The sequence below is a fragment of the Bactrocera oleae genome, chromosome 3 (genome assembly GCF_042242935.1).
Source record: "Bactrocera oleae isolate idBacOlea1 chromosome 3, idBacOlea1, whole genome shotgun sequence".
In the NCBI taxonomy this organism is placed as follows: domain Eukaryota; kingdom Metazoa; phylum Arthropoda; class Insecta; order Diptera; family Tephritidae; genus Bactrocera; species Bactrocera oleae.
Window position 1 is genome coordinate 69,076,489 of NC_091537.1, and position 23,916 is coordinate 69,100,404.

The 23,916-nt window shown below is 31.9% G+C and overlaps 1 protein-coding gene across 2 annotated transcripts in view; it reads left to right on the forward strand.

Annotated features, from left to right (window-relative positions):
- LOC106616310 (uncharacterized protein DDB_G0283357) overlaps positions 1-23,916 on the forward strand; it is a 122,835-nt gene that overhangs the window by 2,444 nt on the left and 96,475 nt on the right. For both annotated transcript variants that reach the window (XM_070106800.1, XM_070106802.1), the window contains exon 2: positions 6,121-7,038. In XM_070106800.1, coding sequence (XP_069962901.1) covers positions 6,592-7,038 — 447 coding nt within the window. In that variant the 5' untranslated portion in view covers positions 6,121-6,591. The remainder of the gene's footprint in view (positions 1-6,120; positions 7,039-23,916) is intronic.

Here is a 23,916-nt window from a genome sequence, read left to right on the forward strand (position 1 = left end):
TGATTCTTGTAATAAATCAGAAATACGTACAAACATATATACACTTAAAATAGTCTTTACATTTTTTAATTCAAAAAAATCCTTTTAAAATTTTTGGTTATGTTCCAATTTACACTAGTAAAAATTAAAAATAAAAAAATTTCATACATTCAAAACTATTAATATTTTCTTAAATTTTTTCAATTTGAAAGTAACGCAAACTACAGTTTCTATAAAAAATATTTAAAATCATTCTTTACAAAAAAAAAAAATTAATTGGTTACGAAATTATTTGTTTTGTAGTTATTTATAAGCGCAGGTAATTAAAATTTGTTTGGCATTTAATTAAATGTTTTATAGCTGAGACTTCAATTTTTTTAACTAAAAAATCTTAGTTATCGTTATTTGTTTAACATCAATTGAAAGTTTTATTCTTATTAATAATATAATGCAATTTTTTAATTCTTTCATTTTCAGAAATTTTTGTATACAAAAATAAGTTGACAAAACTAATTCATTTGAAAAATCAATTATTGTTTACAAAATAATGATTGACTAGAAAATAATTTTTTCTCCAGTTATTTATTAATGTTTTTGATTTTTTTAGAAACATTGAAATTTTATTTTTTAATTTCAATTTATAAATTTATTTTAAAAATAATTTCTATTAAAAATTTTTTATACCTAAATTAATTTTTATTTAGTAATAAAATATTTATTTAAATAAATTAAATTTGTTTCAAATGTATTTCTTTCTGTTCATTGTTTTTTATATACGTTTACATATGTCTGAGCTTATTACAATTTTTTTTTTGGTATTTCTGGATTTGTGTTTTACTTAAAACTTAAATTCTTTATTAAAAAATTTAAACGAAGTTAAAGAATATCTTAAACTATTAAACTAAAGATTTTAATTTTAAACTCAAACTCAATTTAAGAAGCTTAAATAAACGTTCAAATTAAAAATTTAAACACTTTTGTGAAATTATATATATAAAACAGTTGATTTTATGTATTAACTTAGCTAATGTTACAGGGCAGTTTAAGGGAATATATCCACTTGCAAGTCTGCGGCTTTTTATTCAATAAATTACTTAAAAAAACTGCATTTAAAAAATTTAATATTCTTTTATAATCGGTGCTTCATTTTGAAAAATTTTGGATACCATCGATCACGTAACCGATTTCCAGGAGAACTTACGAAAGAAGCTGTCAGGAAAAATTTTCTGCTTAAAATTAGCTCAAATCCAAAATATAAAAAAATGTATTTGTTACTACTGATGAATATAGGCAATGTGTAAAGAAATAATTAAAAATGCGTAAAAATGTCGGATTCTCAAAAAAGGCGTTTTTGTGAAAAAATGTACATTTCTGAGTAGCTTAAAAAATAGAGATTAGTTTCAAAAATATTTTTTCTTCAATCATTACCTGACAAATATATCAAAGTATCTCCGAAACTATATGCCAGATAAAACATATGTATATATGTGTAAAAAAAAACGATTTTAAGAAATTCTCAACTGGAGGCAACCTCTTAAGCTTAACTCCTTTTCAAAAAATTCCATTGTCCACCTTCTGCATGAGCTGTTCAATGAATCAGTGGCTTTTTGTATTATTTATTATTTGTTTGTTTCCCTTTTAAAGAGCGGCGATTGTGTTGCATGAAGGAAGCACGCTGAATGACATGTGTGGAATTGTAAGCAAAAATATTGAAATTCCATATGGGTTTCCTCCGACACGCAAAACAAATGATGAGTGTGGCATAGAATGCATATGCGAAGTTATAAACATAGATAAATAAATATATTTATAAATATACTTGTACAATTTAGTATGTGCATATATACATACAGTTAAAGACAATTAATGGCGAAAAGTGGTAAAGAATTTCAGTAAAACACACACATATACTCACATACGTACATTTAGAAGGTGAGCAAGAAAAGGAAAAGCAAATGTGCGAATCAGCAGGCAGAAGTATGCGTTATGCAACAACACAACCACCCACAAAACTACAAGCATACGAACATTTAAATATAATATTAACGTGCTTGCCGTCATTTAACGTTCAACATACATAGAAACACTCATTTATACCATTCTACATTAACATGCATATGTATGCATGTATGCGTGTGTGTGTGTGTAGCGCGCATAAACACATTGAGCGTCGAATTATTGGACAGCGCGTAAACCTACGAGAATGTTGCTCAATGTGCAGCGAACTGAAGCATGAACGCCTGCATCCACATATTTATGTATTTGTGTGTATGGGTGCGCGTTGGAGTGATTGCTTGTATGCCCAAATCTCTGAAGGAGAAGCATGGGCTTGCACTGCGAAGATAGTTGAAAAAGCAGATAAGAAAAATGTTATGCAGAAATATAAAAAACAACAACAAAACAAGAGAAACCCACAAGAACAACAACAAAAATTTTAAATTACAACAAAACAACAGCAATAAAAATAACAGCAACAAAATTAAGACAACAGCAACCAAAACTAAAAGTCACAACACAACAATAAAACTGAAAATTACTAAAAACAATCAAATATACAACAACAACAAAATTGTCTAGAAAAAAGTTAAAAAAACAGATTAAGGAGCATTAAAGCAATGCATATACACCTACATATATACTTTTATCTGTATGTATGTACATACAACATACATATGTATATGCTGGCAACAAATTTTGAAGACAGCTCAATATGAAAAAGAATCTCGAAAATGATATGCCATAAAGTAATGGTAAAAAACAGCAAACCCGATTGCAAGCGAAGAAGACTTGTTTTTTAGGCCTGTCTGCTGGTGGCATAGCACCATGCCCATATCAAGCCAAGCACTTACAGTTATACATATATACATACATACATACAAGTACTTACCATATCAGTTCGCTGGTTTTGTGAGCACATTGTAGCATACTTGTTTCTGGAGTCTTGAGAGTCCGTTTGGTGTTGTAAAACCGGTTCTGCTAATCAATGGGGCTCTAATGATCGCTGCAATTGTCTGTAAAGCGATTTTTGTTTGACTGAAGAATGAAGAAGAAAAAGAGTTAATATGATGAGTTTTGTTGATTTTAAGTTAAGGTAACAATAACTATAGCCATACAAACACACATACATACTCCCATGCTTCAAAAATGTGCTCACATTAAAGAATTCCTTAAGTTTAGGTAGTAACTGCGGCCTTATAAGAGTGTCAGGCATAAAGAAAAAATTCTTGTGCTATAACTTAGGCAGTTGTAGGTATGACATTATGAATATGAAAATTAATTTTTGGCACGTTTTCAAGCATTAGTCGAAAGCTTCGCGTAATTTTCATAATACTTCTTTGACTTCAGCCATTTGTGGAGCCCTAATATTGGTTAGTTGCTGTTAATATAGCCAAAGGAGTGCTATTGTTTGAGTCATAACACATTGGGTTTTTAGGTACATTTTAGTCATGGTTTATTAGGCATATATAATGTTAAGATTCATTTGAAAAATGTCATGACGGTATTTTGTTAACTTTCTACAAAGATTTATGACATGCCATATATGGAATACGATTTTTGATTTGGTACAGTTATTTCAAAGAAAATATTATTTGAATTTTATCGGTGCAATATCGGATTAAATTTTATTCATATTTATATATGGGTAGGTGTAAGGTATACTTATTTTTTCATTTCTTAAAATTCTTTTAAAAAACATTAATTTTCAAGAAACCAGCGTATAGAAAAATATTATTAGCAATGAATTTAAAATCTTTAAATATAACGAAATTATAATACCCTTCACAGGTGCATTTCTTACAGTATATGGTTAAGGGTATAAACATCTTTTTGTCTTGATTTAAATCTCTTTCAAAACACTTTTATAGGTGTGATACACTGCATTCCTTACATAAGTCAGTTAGCAATTTAGAATTCCAATTAGCAAAATTCTTGAAATATTACTTGAATTAATTAAATTGTTTCTCAAGGAACTTATAAATTCTTAATTGCGTCAATTAGCAACTTCAAATTTCAATTAGCAAATTTTTAAAGTGCTAGTTGACTAAAGTGAGGTGTTTCCAAAGCATATCCTTAATTGAGCCAATTAGCAATTAAAATTTCGGTAAGCAAAATTTTTAAATGTTAATTGACTATGTTAAAGCGATTTATGGAGCACCTATAAGTCTTTAATTAAGTCAATCAACAATAACAATTTTTAAGTAGGAAGTTTTCATAATACGTATTGACTAAATTAAAGATATTTCTAGAACGCTTTTAAGTCATTAATTGAGTCTATATGCAGTTTCAGAATTCAATTAGCAAACTTGCGAAATGCTAATTTACCAAATCAAAGAGTTTTCTAAAGCAGCTGTAAGTTTTTAATTGAGCTAATTAGCAATTTCAGTAAGAAAATTATCGAAATGCAATTGACTAAATTAGAGGGTTGTTTAGATCATCTGTAAGTTCTTAATTGAGTCAATAAGCTATTTTAAATTTAAATTATAAAGTTTTCGTAACATTTCGACTAAAAACAGGGTTTTCTTAAGTGCCTAAAATCTTTACTTGAGTCAATTAGTAAATTTTCGCAATGCTTATTGACTAAATTAGAGTGATTTCTAAAGGTCCTCTATTTTCTATAGCTTGGATCAGAAAAGTGTGCCTGGCCGTACTTAGGACAACCTTAAAATTGGCAGCTAAGTTTAAGGAAGTTCAGGCAGATAATACTTTTTGGTATCCCGTTGTAGACTTTAGCAATTTTCTCGCAAAACGGAATCTGATATGAAATCTTTCATATGAAAGAGTTTTCTCTTTTTATATAGTAGAGTTCATAAAATTGTTGAGTTGTAAAATTGTAAAATGGTGTATTTCATATATTCGAAACACTTTCAAATAGGCAAACCTCGAATTGAAAAATGGTTGTTTGTTTAATGCAAAGTAATTTAAAATATTGTGTCACTTGGTTTTCAAATATCAGAGTAAAATTATGTAGAAGGTATTCCAATAAAAGTGATATGTTGAAAAAAAACACACACACTTATTATTAGGGAAATTCAAATGTTGTTTTTATTTTTGATGTACAATCGATGCAATTAAGATCTAAATATAACATCATTCAAATGGTCTCCATGACTTCTTTTGTAGGACCGAATTCGATGAACCCAATTTTAGAGTACTGTTTCCACTAAATCAAGTCGTATGTCCTGAATAGCAAATTCAATATTGACTCCAAAAGCTTCAAGATATTCTTGTTTATTACTAAAGACCAATGACTTCAAATAAACCCACAAGAAGTAGTCTAATGGTATTAAATCACAAACTTTTTGGAGGTCATTCAATGTCACAATTTCTTGAAATTATCGAATCTCCAAACTTTTTTCGGAATAATTCGGTTGGTGCTGTGTGGCACATAACCCCGTTTTGTTGGAACCAGGTTATCATCGATATATGTATACCGTTTTTCATTTACAGTAACGGTGTCACCGGCTTCATTTCAAAAGAAGTACGGACCGATGACTTCACCAGACCAAAAATCACACCAAACTGTCAATTTAGGTAAATGTTATGGTTGATCATGAATAATTTGTGGATTTTTTTCGCACCAGATTCTTCAACAATTCGACGAATGGCGAGCACAAGTACGACCATAAAATGGAAATAGCGCATGAAAAGTTGCAATTGGAGAACGATTATTTTGATAATAAAATTGAATTATTTGTAAACAATGTTCTTCCATATATCTTTCCGTGATGAAATTGTAAAAATGACTAAATACAATGAAAAAATAGTTCAAATCATGACACATTAAAAGTGACCGAAACGAGGCTTAGAAATCGTATCATTCCTATTGGAAAAGCCGATATATAAACATTACTTTACTCTAACGGTAGTGTAGCTATTATATAATAAATTCTTTTTTCGAGTTTTCGAATTTATAAAGAATAAGTATTTAAACTGACTATTATGTATTTGAATGAAAACTAAAGTTTTTTCACACATTTTTAAAAGTTCGTAACTCTATTTAAAATGTTAAATATTTCAGTCGCTTTCATAAAAAAGATTAAAATGTGAAAATATACCATATACATTTGGGGGTAATTTTTTAATATTATTTCCAAATATATAAGTATTAAATTCCTTTTGTTTGTTTTTCTTTCTTTGCAGGAAAACAGTGAAAGTGATTTCAATGGTATCGAAATTGTTTTTCACCTTAAAAAAATAAAAAATAATGAATTAAATATTAGAAAAGAGTGAGAAGTGGGAAAACGTATTGATATTAAAGAGTATTATAAGTATTAATGAAAATAAATGAATTAATTTAATCAACGAAGAAAATTCAATTAGTAAATATAATTCAAAAATAAATATACTTAAATAAAATTATAACTTAGAAAATCAACGAAAAATCAATTAGCAAAACCATAAACATAAATAGTATTGCATTAAGGATAAAAATTATCAATTAATATATTAAAAATATTTGTAGACCCAGATATTAAAAAGAAATATTATCCAAACAAACTGCAGTGTAGTAAAATATCCAGTAATTCTACAAAATTACCATAATAACGCGATTAAAACCAAACCACACTTGAATACGCTTTGAGAAATTCCAGTGAAATTATTCAACCAAAAATGCTCGTCAGCTCCAACAACAACACTGCGAACAGCAACAGCTACAATCAGCATAGCAACAGCAGTCACAGCATGACTACAACCAATTCAACGTCCACATCCACACCCACACCAGGTTGCTCCTCGACATCTTCCAATCATACATTATTGGAACCAACAGCCGCTTGGGCACAACTGTCCAATGCAGGCAACTCAGCGTCTTCTTTAGCTGTGGCAGCTGTTGGAGGCGGCCCGGGCGGCTCGAGGCCACCATCACGTGCGCCCTCGATTTTGGATAGCCCCACCTTGGCGCGCGTGGAACGTGCACGCTTACGCCTTGAAGCGACGACGTTGCAACAGCAGCAACAACAACATCAGCAAATGTACTCAAACGGCAGTAGTAGCGGCAGCAATGCAACTACTCTGAATAGAGAGGGCAGCTTGGAGCGGAGCATTCTGGATCCGAAGGTAAGCGAGGACTAGATAATTAAAGAGAAATTCATTATATATATATCATTATATACATATTTTTTTTTATAAATTGAATATTATTTAAGTGAAATTATTTGAATTTCTTTCCTTAGATTTTTTTATAAAACTACTTATATTCGGGAAGTATTTTGAATGTGTAGAATCTGTAGGCAAATAATTTTAAACATAATAATTGAAGAGATAATCATTATTTTTATGTTTATTTATTCTTTTTTATAAATTAAAGAATATTTTAATTAAAATATTTCGATAATATTTTCTTTAGATATTTTTTTCTGAAAACTACAATGTATGCGAAAAATATTACAAAAGTGTTGATTTGGAGAAAAGTAGTATGTTATACAACAAAATTTACATTTTATTTATAAAATAAATATTTTCATTTCTGAAACAAAGAAAATCCAATACTAATATGAATTCCTTAATAAGTAATTTTAAAATTAATTTATAATATAGTCAGAAAAATATTTTTTATTCAATTTTTTTTTGTTTTTAATATTTTTCATTAAAATTATTTCGAAAACAAGTTTGAAGTCGCTGAAAGCTTTATAGGTAGTGATTCATAAAAAGTTCTCATTTTATTTCAATGGCGAATACCATTATTCGGTCAAGCATATATGACAGATGCTATAATGGTTAAAATCTTCAAAAAAAAAAAAACTAATTTTAAAATATTGTTTTTTTTTCAAGAATGTTTTTTCAAGAAAATGTTTAAAAATTAAAATTCCTATCAAAAAGTATAATGCATTTATGCATGAAATTAGTCATAAGAAAATTTGGCTCCCTGCAGATTTTTTTGTCGGTTTAATTGCAATGATTCACGTTTATACTTACGGACTGTATTCAAGTATTTATTATTATGAAATATAGAGACTCTTAAGCGGTTTCTTTTCTCATGTTGATAATAATTATGGAAATTTATAGGACTTGGCGTGAATGACAAATGCATCACATAGAGTTTTGGCAAGTAATAATAAAAATACCAATGCATCATATACATTGAAAAATTACAACATTTTGAAATTTGGAGAAATAGTTTGCAAAAAAAAATGTCTGTAATTATCCTTCTTGCAGAGTTAATCATACTTTGTCTTAGAGCTTAGTAAAGCTTGAAGACTAAAATTGAAGAACTGGAATTGGTTTTTGGTAAAAAATTGCGCTAATTATACATATGTAAATTCAATTTAATAAAAAAGGAATTTTTCATCTTAATTAAAAGAGAAACTTATATCAAATAGCGAGAACTTTGACCTCATGTTCATTTTTTACAACAAATATAAGGAATTGAGAGGAGTAGGATTTAAAAAACGATTAATATTTTTTTTTTTTAACCACCCTAATGTACATAACAAAATAAATATTTAAATGCAATTCCGAAAATTTAGATTGAAAATCAAATGGAAACATTTGACAGGCTCAAATAATATTTAATTTTCGAAGCACGCTAGGTACATTATTCATACATACATATATAAGAAATATGTAAAATTAAGTAAGAAAGGTAAAACATATAGTTTGTACCATATTTTTATACAAAAATACTTTATAAACATTTTTATGCAAAACAAAATTAATTTTAGTTTAATTTTTCCAATAGTGTATCAAAAACTTTTATTTTATAGTTGAGAAATTTAGACTTCTGTTTTAGTAAGCATAATAAAAGTTTGTTCGCTTTCATTTGACGAATTGCATTTTAAGAACAAAAGAAGGAAAGTGAAATTTCTAAGACCCGTAGCATGTTATATAATTTAAATAATGCTATAAGTTATGAAAAATATAATAATATATATTTCACTGAATATTACTTTTACAAAGGATATTCTTTCAAAGGTTAGACTTTCCGAACGAGGCAGCTGTTAAACCAATTATCAAAGCAGCTGTTAAAATGTGACACCTGGGTTTGACATTTCTGTTCCGTAGAACAAAGTTTAATACTGCCGAGATTTATCTCAAAAAATCAACTTCTGTAGTGTATTACTAGCCAATGGGAAACAAATATTCGGAATGGTATTAGTGTTAAGGCTGGCTAAGTTGGAAGCAGTGGTGTAAAATTTTACTGATGGACCTAATAAGGTGAGATTCTCAAAATTCTGATCAAATGCTCGGAAAGTAGTGAGTTTGCCACAAAGTTTGTAAACCCATAAGGAGATATCGGAGACCCTATAAAATATAGATATAAATGATCAGTATATGGTATACGTGAACTAGTCTGCCCAGTTTTTGAGATATCAGTCTGAAATTTTGCATAAATCCTATCCTCCCCAAGAAACTTATCATTTGTTGAAACCGCCGATATTGAACTACTACAGCACATATACTTATGTGTGTACGAGTATATGTAGCTGTCATACAAACTAAACGATCAAAATCTAGTCCTTGTGACTTTTTTCTTGTTTATATATTTTTTGCTTTTAACCTTCTCGTCTTATTTAACTTTTGACATTCTATTCCAATTCGCTCGCATTTAAAAATATGGTAAGGCTTAAATATGATTTCAATAATCACATTATTTATGATAAACCAGATTAGTGTTGCTATTAGGCTTTATAAGATTTTAATATTTAATAGAAAAGGTTGAAATATATGCTAAAATGAATTCATAGGCAAGCTTTATTTGTATTAATACAAAATACTAATATTAACTGAAAATGATTTAAAAAATTATGAAAAATCACATTGTTCAAAATTAAGATGAATTTTATGATTTTTATTGATTTTCCGCGAAACAAAAATTTAATTCAAATTAGTAAAATAAAAAACTACTTACATAAAACGGCAGAAATGCTAATTCCACAAATATATCAACGGAAGCAAATTTTTCATTGTCAAATTTATTTACAACAAAAATAGAGAATATACTCGTACATATGAGTAGTACACACATAAATAAATACCTATACTACAAATAGTTCCGCTAGAAATAGCTCAAAGTAATCACAAAAAACTAACAAAATAAACGGAAAATATTCAAAAATTGCTAGCAAACAGCTGTTTTACAGTTAGGGACTAAACAAATGTTTAACACAGAAAACAAAATCACAGCAAAGCAAAGAAAAATCTAAGCATTAAAATCTAAATAAAAATAAATTTATGTGAATTATTGTGTTAGCTGCTTTTATGTGTTTGTGCGTCGTTTCTATATGACCACGAATTATATGTATATATAGATCTACATATGAAAGCAAACTAATCTAATGCGTTGTTTTTGCTGCGCTGGTAAACAATAAAGTGAATAATAACAAAATAAAAGTTCTCGCAACCCGGCTTTACATTTGGCCAGCAATGTGAGTCAGTATGCCAAATGGTCACGCTCTGAACGCAGCATAAAACATAAACATAAACATGTATGTATATTAAAATGTACATAAGTATGCATATGCAGCTGATAGTGCATATAAAAATACATATATATTACAATACCCTAAATAACTAAATAAAAAATTAAAGAATCTTATTCCTACAAGAAACTTCTGATGAGTTCACCAATGCACTCACATTGTTGATGTCAGTACTGACGACAGTTTACTTGTCAACTGACCCACACTGTTATTCTTAAACAGACACATCTTCGAATTATATTGCTTACATGTGTAAGAATGAAATAGTTAAATCCTTTAGTAGCATTAAATTCGGTTGCACCGAAGCAATAATACTCTTCACAGAACTTGATTCGGATCGATATATTTGTAAGGTAACTATATGATATAGTGATCTGATCTGAACCTTCGGAGATTGCATTATTGTCTTAGAAAATAATTCATGCTAAATTTTATGAAGATATGACGTCAAATGAAAAAGTTTCCCATACAAGCACTTGATTCCGATCACTCAGTTTGTATGGCAGCTATATGCGATAGTGGTCCGATATTGGCCGTTCCGACAAATGAGCAGCATCTTGGGGAGAAAAGGACGAGTGCAAAATTTCAGATCGATAGCTTAAAAACTGAGGGACTAGTATAAGTATAAGACGGACGGGCGGACGGACAGACAGTCGGGCATGGCTCAATCAACTCTGCTCATCATGTATACATTTTATAGATTCTCCGACGTTTTCTTCTAGGTGTCACAACCTTCGTGGCAAACTTAATATACCCTGTTCAGGTTATAATGACTGTCTATGTTGATGATTGTAAAAACAAAAAAACTTGTATCAACACTAATTATCATTTTTTATCTCTTATCTCTTTGCGCAAAAGCAACCCTGTCAAAAGGGGACATATAAAATTCCATATAAGTTTCTCAACAACTGCGCAAAACAATTTTTACTGTTCTTCTTGCCACAAACGATTTCCATTTGCATTTTTAAATTCAGAAATATTCACTGATTGGGAAAAGACGTACGCAGAGCTATTGAGAGGAGGAGATGGAATCAAGTGAAAATTTCTTTTCATATTTTATTATATAATTACTAGGCGCCCTCCGCTGCGCTCCGGGACGCTCGCTTCGCTCGCTCGCCTACGTCCGCTCCTCGCCGAGCGCGAGCTAGCTCGCTCTTATGTTAGTTGATTCTCGACAGCAGCAGAAAACTTTTATATATAATAGAGAGATATTTTTTGTTGCATTCCTTTTTTTATTTATGTATATTATTATTACTAATTTTGATTAAAAGTTTAAAATTTATTCAAGAAATAAAAATTATATTTTTCACTTGTGGTAGACAGTCATAACTGATAAAGGACAGCTTTGATGGATTTATGGTCAGCAATGACTCAAAAAAAGGCATGATAGTGAGCAGCATGGATATATATAGTGAATCTATTCCGAATACCCATTTGTTAAAGAAAGATGCAAACTCACAAACATATAAGTATTTGTGTACATCAGTTTTCGCACAAGGCTCTTAAGAAAATGATAGAAACTTTGTTCTGTGCGCTGAAAAAATTTTTTCAGCTGTGACAGTCATATGACTGATAAAACCTCACTAATAATTATGAACATATGTATACATTTCTGTTTGTATAACACAAGAATTAAAATTATTTTCGTTATAAATGTACATTTCTCATGTATTGAATCATACGAAAAAAATGTCTGTAACTGCATTTATTATACATATAATTTTTGCATTCGTTTTTTGTGGTCGCTGACCCTTCATAAGAATGTTTATATGTTTTTGCTTACAAATTTATTAGCATATGTTTACATTTTGCGTACGAAGCGATTAGATATATTACCAAACTAGCGACCCGCCCCGTCTTTGCACGGGTGCAATACTGATACTAAATACACTACAGAAAAACTGTGAAAGTTGTTTATGGGTATAAGCTATATAGCCTATGTTACTCACTGAAAAAATTATTAAAATCGATCCAGTAGTTTTGATTTATTTATTACTGCCCGTGGCCCGCACGGATTAAATTTGGATTAAACAATTTCCCTCTCCCTAAACCATGAAGATTTCCTGCTATCTTTGGAATATCTAAATGCATACACTATATTTTTACTTACATATTTACTTTTTACATTTTTACCTATTTATTATACTCTCCCAACCTGTTGCTACAGAGTATAATAGTTTTGTTCACCTAACGGTTGTTTGTATCACCTAAAACTAATTGAGTTAGATATAGGGTTATGTATATATGTATAAATGATCAGGATGAAGAGACGAGTTGAAATTCGGGTGACTGTCTGTCCGTCCGTCCGTCTGTGCAAGCTGTAACTTGAGTAAAAATTGAGATATCTTTATGAAACTTGGTAGACATGTTTCATGGTACCGTGAGACGGTTGGTATTGCAGATGGGCGTAATCGGACCACTGCCACGCCCACAAAACGCCATTAATCAAAAACAAATAACTTGCCATAACTAAGCTCCGCAATAAGATACAAGACTGTTATTTGGTACACAGGATCACATTAGGGAGGGGCATCTGCAGTTAAAATTTGTTTTTTAAAAGTGGGCGTGGTCCCGCCTCTAATAGGTTTAATGTGCATATCTCCTAAACCGCTAACGCTATAATAACAAAATTCACTGGAAGCAAATGTTTTTAGCACTTCTATTGACGGTGTGAAAATAGTTGAAATCGGGTGGCAACTCCGCCCACTCCCCATTTAACGGTACTGTTAAAAACTACTTAAAGCGCGATAAATCAAGCACTAAACACGCCAGAGACATTAAATTTTATCTCTGAGATGGTATAAGATGACTTTATAGGAACCGCGTTCAAAATTAGACAGTGGGCGTGGCACAGCCCACTTTTAGGTGAAACCCCATATCTTGAGATCTGCTTAACCGATTTCAACCAAATTCGGTGCGTAACGTTCTTTTCATGTTTCTATGTCATAGTGCGAAAATGGGCGAAATCGGATTACAACCACGCCTATTTTCCATATGACACCATTTTAAATACCACTTGATTCTTTCACTTTCCACTATGCAAATCAAGCAACAATGATTATATCGGCGTAAAACTTTGCGTGAATAATACGATTAAAGTATGCCACTGTTTGACCAAAAATTGTTGAGATTTTGACCCTTCGATTTATCAATGGTCATTGCAAAAGATGTTTTCACTATCATACAATTACTTATCGTAACTGACTTATAATTATTGATACGTTGTCGCACTGAAAAGCACGTTCTCATTAAGTACTGTTATTTTCCTCGCTAGAGAGCTCCGAAAATAAACTCGTCCGATCGCTACTCAATTCATGCTATAGGGAGAACTGCGGTCTCCGACGCGCTATTTATACGCACGCTCTCGCTGCCCCGGCCGATCGGTACCGCCGCAAACGCTATGTCCCGCAGCTTTTTAATCTGTAATATCTTCGAAAATATTCATTTAAATCATATTTTGTAAAGGGCTATATAGATCTAAATTAAGTCAACAATGTATTAAAGATATTTATTGTATTAAAATCACTTCGAAAATTAGCAATTTTTTGTCGTAAACAGTAAATGACAAAAAAAAAGTTATTGTGAGATATCCTGAAGAGATAGATACATATATACCATCGCGGAGTTTTCTGTAGACTGTTTCAACCTTAAACAAAACGGTATTTTTTCACTACTTAATGCATGTCATAATACCTATAAACCTTTCTCTTCAATCACTCTATCTATTGAAAAACCGCATCAAAATCCGTTGCGTAGTTTTAAAGATTTAAGCATACATAGGGATATAGAGACAGAGAAAGCGACTTTGTTTTATACTATGTATTGGTGTGTAACAGACAATTGTAGTAAAAACAAGACGGAAAATCAAATAAATTAATAACATTAATACAATTTAATGCTTGCAATATTAAATAAATAAGATCTGAATAGATTGAAAACGAGCTTGATGCAAAATGCAAATCAAATTTGCAGATAAATTTAAGGTTAAGATTTGCGAATAAAAATATGAAATGGTGCAAATAATTGGGTAGAAAATGTTTATATTTATTGCAAAAAAATGTCAACCATTTAACTTACATATTATATATATAATGAATTGAAAGTTTTGGTTAGCTTAAAATGGGAGCAAATGCTCATGTTTTCTACATACAATTCATATTTTCCTATGGAAGGTACTAAACAAAAGATTCGATATGTAGACAATATTCAGGAAATATCAGATGAATTTAGTGATCAGAGCGAGTAGCAAAAGAAGGCACAACATTAAATATTATTTCGCTAGGAATTTAACAACACTGGCTGGACATTGTGTACGCCACTTTCTGCTGCCAAATGTATGTTCCATTTTATTTCAAGTTGGTATTTAGAAAAACGCTATTCATTATACTTGTAGACTTACACTATATTATTTTCCACCAACCTCACTGAAAAATGTCAACTATACACATTGCAGTTTTCTTTTGCAAGCGTTTTCCTCTGTCTTAGGTAGGTAGGTAGAGTAGATGTCTGACGACGCGCCTAGGCCCTTAGGAGGCCCATTATGAAAACACCGGGACTAAAATCTTCTCACTCTATTATTTCCTCTCTGACCTACACTGTGCTCTTGATGAAGTTCATCAATACAAAAAGTTGTAACTGTGCAACCTCTGAGATTGTCTGCTGGCATGCCTGCCAATTAGATGATGATCTAAGTGATCAGTGATCTGTTAGCACTCCTATTGGGTGTTCTTACGTGAATCCTTTTTAGTTTTAATAGTCTATATTCTATTCATGTCACATTTGCCTGTTTGTTGAGCAAGTTAGGGTTTGACTCAACCCAGATTCAGCTATATATATGTAGCTATAATATGTCTGTCAATCAAATATCTAAAGTAACCAGAGGCATATAAATTTCCTCTTTCTCGGAGTCTAATTGTAGAGTGAAGCCTGCTATGCTTAGTTCGTTTGCTTTACAGCTACCATGGACATCACTATGTCCTGAAACCCATTGCATGTTTATCGTAAAATAGAATGTTAAATGACTAAGAGATCAAGGAATTCTTTCACTATCTTTGATGAAACTCTAAGATACAAAGCCGCTTGGCCAATTGTATATATAAATATATACTTTGTTGTTAGCACACTATTTGTCAGAGCAAGAATATTTTCTTTAATTGCTGTAATAACCATGAGCTCTCTTTCGTTAGCATTAATTTACTGTATACGAGCACTTACAAATTGGTTTGGAAACAGATTTTTACCTTTTTCGAAGTACATATAAGGAAGATTGCTCAGTACAGAACCAGCTGGGCGGAATTTATACACTATTCATATACGAGTTCAATTAAAATTACTTTGATCAATCAAAACCATATGGACCTAGCTAGTCGAATTACAACGATTATATTTTTGACTAATTGTTGTTAACCAGTTGAGCAGCTGTATTCAATATTATGATGACCTTATACCAAATAGTAATAGTTATAGATTACGAAGAACTACTTTTACTCCAAATACAACTATATCTAATACAGAAAGCATTTGGATTGAGTATTGCAGGTTAAGCCGAAATGGTGAATATTATATAAATCATGGGTTGATATTTTAAATAAGATCTCAAGTATTTTTGAAGACTAGAGGCATCGCCGTTACATAAATTTTGTATGATTGGAGAAAGAGTAAGGGATTTCTCTCGACGAGCTGGAAAATTATAATTTTTTGTATATACTTTGAGCTCACTAAACTTATATACTTGAAGATAGTGTAATATATTATATTACAGATTTTTTCAGTAGTCTTTTATTATCTAGTTTACGAGGGAACATATAACAAACATCAAAAGAGGAACACTGAAATGGAAGAAGAAAGATATCAGTCATAAACTTTATGTTATCAGTTAGTCACGAAAGGACTCCCATTTAAATAATCAAAATCGGAATATACTCACATTAGGCGAGACGGATCTGGGTGCAAGTTTGATGCAGGCCCTGGTCAGGTTATGATTACACTGTATTGTGTTGAGCTTTGAGAGTTTTGAAGTAGAAGCATATTGAGAAGTTTGCCTCAAACAGTCCTGATGGTCATATGTTCACACAATCAGTATCTCTTAAGAGAAAATATGAAAAACAGACTGCATTTTCTCACAATTTTCACCGATTTTGTGGTAAGAAATATATATTTTAAAGAAATAGTCGAATTAACAAACGAAACTACATTCCAAAAAACGGTTATAAAGTGCAAAGTTGCAACACGCACACATACATACCTACTTGTATGTATTGTAGTATATACAAGCAGTCACATAATTGCATTTAACAGCACAGTAATAAAATGTAGCGAAGAAGCAAAAAACAATGCGATAAGCAAACATGCAACTGCAAAATCGAGGCCAAAAGGGCAGTCAACTGGCACAGCAAACTAGCGCAATTTATCATCGGACATTTCCTCTTAATTTCTAAATATCCGCCACACAGCCGCGGTGGCATCACCAATAGCAACGAACGCGTGTAATTTGGTGGGCGGCGTGCGAAGGGCCGGACCTCGTTGCGCGGTTAAGCTATTAAACTGCTACGCTTGGAAAATGAAATCTGTGGCAAGTGGAATGTCTGTGTGACGGTGTATGTATTTGTATGTATGTATGTGGAGCGATTTAGCAGTTCATGTTGTTGTTGCTGCTTCTTGCTTTTCCCTCTATATGCGCTTGAATTGAAATTAATTGCCCCTGCCCTCGATATACATTTACATATATATGTATATATATATATAAGTATAAATATTTGTATGTCAGGTGCTCTTATTTAGATTTTTACAAGTTTTAATGTACAAATTTCTCCCCAGAGATTTTAAACGCTTTCCCACTGTAATCATGGTGTGGCGCGCATTTGGTTGTACCTTGAATTGGGTAAATTAAGTTTGCCACAAAGTTTGTAGCACCCAGAAGGAAGCATCGGATACCCTATAAAAGGCTGTTTGAGATATCTATCTGAAATTTTGCACACGTCCTCTTCTCCCCAAGAACTGACCGATGAAAATCAAATTCTTATTTTGACTCCTTTGTGAATATGAAGGGTATTATAGCTTCGGTGCCATCAAAATTAATGTGTTTTCTTATATGCATATATTTATTTTTTTCGGTTTTTTGTGCTTTCCAAATTTTTAACTTTTAGCTGAAACTTTCGCAGAAAGTTCACTTTTAATATGCAGCGCATTACAGTCGTTTGTACTTTTAGCCTACTTTGTCGAGTTTTTAATAAAATTTTTGTTTTTTCTTACTTTTTTTATGTGTTTTTTTAAAGTTTTTCTTTTCTCTTTTTTTTTACTTTTTGCACTAAATTGGATTTTTTTTATAGAAATTAGCTTTTTTCCAGCAAGTAGCAATTTTCTCGCAACGTTTTGCTCTGCTGCACAAAAAACTGTAACTTTATCAAAACTTCCAGATTTTTAACTTTTTTCTATCGAAACACATAACAAACGGCAAAAGTTGCATGCCGCACACAAAAAAATATATTATCGATTTTTAACTTGGCTAAAAGCTAAATCTTTGTTAGCTATGAATTTTATGCAGTCGGGTCCTTGGTAGCATGGCATAAAGTAGAAAGGCTAAGTGCAGGCTTTGTACATGCATATACATAAACAGATAGATTTATATATATCTATAAAGTTATACACTAGGGAGGTACTAAAATCTATAAAACGGGCATTTCTTCACCGTGAACGAGTATATTTGTGATGGCCATTTCAATTTCGATCGATTGGAGAAAGCACTTCAAATTGAGCGTTCACTTTGGCAGCTATATGCTATAGGGGTTCGATCCCAATATTTTGTTCGGATATTGTACCGTTGACTTGAAAAATAATTCATGCTTAATTTACTTTATCAAATAAAGAAGTTTAGTTCAGTTTATCTAGTAGCCATAAGCTATAGTAGCCCGATCAGAACAATATCTTTGGAGATTGTTGCGAGGCCTTGGGTAATAATCTGTTCCGAATTTTGTGAAGATACCTTTTAAAACAAAAAATATTTTATACAAGGACTTGAGTTTGATCGTTCGTTTGTATATCAGCTATATGCTATAGTAGTCCGATATCAGCGGTTGTGACAAAAGAATAGTTTTTTGAGGAGAAAAAGCCGTGAACAAAATTTCAGATCGATATAACAAAAACTGAGGGGCTAGTTCTCTTAGGCTTAGACGATGTAAATTGAAAATAATATTTGCCACATTTAAGAATCACCCTAAAAAACATTATCCTTCTAGATATGTACTTTCTATATACATGGGTATACATACAATATTTACAACCTCATAATGTAACCTTAAACACATATACTCTCATATAGTCACATAGGAAATTGAAAATTGCCCACATGCACACACTTAGTAGATACTCGTATGTAGATAGATGTATATGTAAATACTTGTAAGTATGATTGTATGCACATAGGTTTGTGTAGCAGCCGTGCACAAACATTACTAAATCTATAATGCTTGGCTAAGATATTGCAATGAAAAGCTTCGCTTTGGCAGCGAACTCAATTCACAAACTGAATTTATTAGTTGTATTATATTTGGCTGGTAGCCTGTTTGCTCTTGATTGTGTAATCATGGTGTCCTAGTTGCCTTGTACATTGAAATTTAGCGGTGAACTATAGTAAAGCTAGTAAGTAATTTTATGTATTGTATGTACATACATACATCGAATCCACAAATGGCTTTTATGCACGCATTAGCGTGATGCCTCTGGTAAAAGTTCGAAAGAGAAAGAGTAGAAAGCGATATGGCGAGCCTTGAACAAAGCAAACATGGTTGAAGAAATGGAGACGGAGGCGGCGTATATGTATATATATAAAAGTGCAGAGGTTTATTTAAAAAAAATACATAAGAAAATACCTACCATATATACAATATTATATTCTTATATTTATAAACAATTGGGTTAGGCTAAGATGGAATAGTCTGGTAGTCTAATGAGTCACGCATAGACCAATTTTGATCCTTTGCTATACCATATGGAGTTCTGTTATGCAGTTCCTTTCGGATGTCCTTTCTTGACGCGAATTTAAACTCTGTGTCCTCACTAATGATACCTTTTCCAATGTCTCATACCGTGCGACCCCCAAATGGTTAAAGCATTGCCTTGCCAGTGGGGCAAGTGCATAAGAGATGCTCTATGGCATTATGCGCCTGATGCCTTGCGTTAAAAATTTGGGTAGCAGTTCAACTTTATTATCGGCAGGTGATTCCAGAAGGAATATGAGCTATGTAGACTAACATGTTTAATAACAATGAAAATATTAATATGACTGACCAGATAAGAAATCGTACATGCTGAAAAGTCCAAAAAGGGATATACAGCGTCTACCAATAGGGATCACGTGATTGTGATAGCTCGTGATGGCCATGTTTGTTTACGGATCATGTTTCACGTCTAAACATGGGCACATTGCGTAAACAATTTGGTAACTAAATTATTTGTTCTAGGAGTATGTTAATTGAACATCAACCAGCAACATGCGAGTAGCTCAAATACAACATGCAGAGTACTATAGACGGAATTCCAGCCGAAATGCTGCACCGGGTCATCAAAAACTGGTATAAACTTAATTTTGAGTGTTTTATTTAATGTTATCATCACGTCGTTCTTGTTGGTTGAGCGATAGCCAAGGGCCAAGCCTTCCGTCCTGAGTCCACAGATTACTTTGCTGTTTAGATCAGCTAGTTCATTTTCAGCTACCCCTTTTATGACTTGGCACCTAGATGAGGTATACGCGGTTGTAGACTGATTAGGCTGTTCAGCCGTTCTATAGATCCCTACACCAAAGCAATTAAAGAAAGCTCTTTCAAAGCTTTTTTTTGTTTAGACGAAAAGGTCAATAAAGTAGTTCCCATTCGTTGTAGCTCATCACTCACTTTTTGATCTAATAAGCCATTAGGCATGTATTACGATCGCGCATTCCTTATATAAAAATTCATATTCTAGGTTACCTTCTTTCTCTCTTGTTACAGTACGGGTCTACTCTCTAGCTCTAGCCATGCACTGACGAATTCAGCTATAAACTTTTATTGCGCTAAAATAAAGCTGCGAATCGAAAAAGCAACTAATGTAAATGCAACAAAGTGGCATGATCATAAAGAGTTAACAAAGAAAGAGCTTATCACTGGAACTTCAACCGCAAAACTTTGTGATTGCTTTCATAGAAGCAATATGGTGAATAGAGGAGAGTCGAATGGAAAACGACTAATATACCTTATATACGTGCTTTTATATGAAGTGTCTTCGATGCATATTGTATCCATATTCGCTCCAACATCCATACTTTAGTTCAAACACACAAAAATCTTAATCTTTTTAAAAGTTCTCGGCACAATCCTCCATGGCTGCAGTAAATCTAAAAGAAAATCTCTGTAGAAGATTTTGGCCTGCCAAAATTCGATTTTTGATCAGATCAAAAAATTGGTAAGTCATTGTACGCAGAACCATCTACAAAACATGCAGAAGATTCGAAAAATGCTAGTTCAAGAAAAACTGCTTTTTAAGATAAGCTGATAGAGCTGATGGATCGAGGAGCTACACTTTAGAAGCCTGTAACTCCAAAAATATCGAAAATACGCACTTAAATCTTGGGGGAGTACTTTTTAAAGCTATAAACTGTTAGAATTTCACACTAGGTGTGTCCTTTAAGTGTTCCAAAAGGTTTTAATGGGTTAATTCGTTCCTATTTGTATGATTTTACTTTTATGAAACAGTTAATCTCATTCCAATGTTACATTTTAATGTGATATTTGAAGAATATTCTGATGGATTTTCATGGAGAAATATTTTAAAAATATGGCAATAGTAGCAATTACTACGGAGCGTCACGGAAAATTGCGGGTGAATTGCGGTGCCACTCATAAGTAGATGCTGGATCATCTGAAATCAAAAAATCTATATAGATACTCGCTTTGCCTTAGTAAAGCTGGTAGGTTTTTGAAATTTTAATTTTTCAAAGGTATAAAATTCCCATAACTCCAGTAAATTTTTCTCCAATCGACTTCTAATTTCGACACGATTTTTTTGAGATATTATGCAGTCTTTTAAGACAAAAGTAAAATTCGTAAAAAAGGGTTAATCTTGCTTTTTCTCCAAGTACCCATGTGACTGTTGTATACATACATATGTACTTGGATTGTTGACCGCTACATTCACATTCCTCTCAGCTGATCATAATATATCTGAAGTTCAGCTACCGAAACGTCTCGTGTTGTCTTAATCAATTTTGCCGCATAATTCTGCTTGACTATATGAAAAACATACACACAAAAAATTCTTATTTGCCTTACGATTTAAGAGTTTTATTGATTTCATTTCTGTGCAGTCGATTTTTTTCCATTTTTTAATCTTAATCAATAAAAATGTGTGTTCGTATTTGCATAGCTTTTTAATATAATATAAAGCCTTTAAAGCAAGTGGCGGCCGGCTTCAAACAGAATACATTTCCTGATGATAACAACAATAAAAATCAATTTAATATGCAAATGAAAATCATAATAAAATTTGAGGCCTTACTACTAAGTGGCTACTAAAAGCTTACTCATTCATACATAATCATTCTTTGTTTGGTTTAAATTTTTTGTATATATATTCAATTGTGTTGACCGAAAATTCATTCATAAAAATGTTTGGTAAGTAACATTTGTTTATATGTACATGCGCTTTAAATTAGCATAACTATTCATACACATTTTTTGTTGTTGTACTACCATTAATTTGTCCACATTGTTCAAAATAACTGCACTAGCTGGCAGCCTGTAGGGTATATTCGAATCTATATATATGCCGACAGCCTGTTGTATTGATAGATTACAAGAAAAACTGTGAATAATTTATCCAAAGTGATTGCCCATAAAATAATATAAGAAAATATAATAGCAGAATAAAATAACAACAACAAAATACACCGGAAGTCGCAATGTGTGTAATATCAAATGGAGATGGAAAGGCAGCGTATAAAGTGCGTATGCATTTATTGATAAATAAATGCAGTTAAAAATACAAAGCAAACTGCGCGTAGAAGCAGCACATGCAACAGAAAGATAAAAGCGCACCGATCGTGAGGCAAGTGCCAAGTGTAATGCGTTGAAAATGATAAAGCTGTATAAGAATAAGAAAAAACTTTGGCTGCACCGAAGCTATAATACCCTTAATAAGTGCATTTTTGATAGCACAAAAGGGTATAAAATATCTGTACCAACTTTATTGAAGAAAACTTTGTTAAATAAAAAAGTTTTTCCTACAAGCACTAGAGTTGTTCAAAAGCTTAATTGGTCACTTCGTATGGCAGCTATATGCTATAGTTATCCGATCTGAGCAATTTCTTCAAAGATTGTATGATGTGTTGGATAATAAGCTGTGCCAAATTACGTGAAAATGTCTTTTCAAATAAAAATGTTTCGATCTAAGGACGTGAGTTTGACCGTTCACTTTTTTATGTCAGCTATATACTATAATTGTCCTTTCTGAACAGTTTGTTCGGATATTGTAGTATTGACTTTGTCAATAAATTTTGCGAATATACCTTGTCAAATAAAAAAGTTTTCCAACAACTTGAGCACGATCGGTCAGTTTATATGGCAGTTATATGCTATAGCTGTCCGATATCGATAGTCTCGACAAATAAGCAACCGAGAAAAAAACGTGCACGAAATTTCAGAGTGATATCTCAAATATAATATTAAGGGCCTAGTTAGCGGTACACAGACAGAGGGACAAGCTAAATCAGCTCAACTCGTCACGCCGATAATTTATATATGTATATACTTTATAGAGTCCCCGACATTTCTTTCTGAGTGTTACACAATTCGTAGCAAATATAAATTTAATATACTTTTATGTATTGAGTTGATGTGAAAAACGTCCACCAACGGATGGGAATTCATTATACATTAGAGGTATTAGGTTTGGACCAAGGGTCTAGAAACAATTTCATTTGTATTCAGTGCTAAACCATTTAACCAACAAAAACGGCTTACAGTCAGCTGGAAAGTTGGAAATCCTTATATAAGGTATATTGTTGGCAGCGGAAGGTCTGAGCTGACTACACTAACTCTTGTCATTGCTTAGGTATACTCAGATAACATGCTTCCGTGAACGTGTGGCCGACATATACGGCATTAGGCCTGTTAGAATAAAATATAATAAAATCGTTATAATATGTAGAATAAAGGAATTGTGGTAGTTTGTAAAGTAAATTCACACATTTTCGGTATTAAGCTATAGTATATCCAATTATCTTATATAAAGCTCACCGGAAATTTGAAATTATTAAATTAGGTATATGGAGACTACGGATATTGATCCGTTTTATCAATTTTAGGCATCAAGACATATTATATAATTACCAGATGCTCTCTGAGTTATACCAATATAACTGCCATATTAACCAAAATACGAGTATAAAGTATAAAGTCAACCTGACCATTGAAAATCCATGTATTAACCATTCGGAGATAAACATAGGATAAACGTGATTTTACAAATTTTTTAGCACCAGAGCACA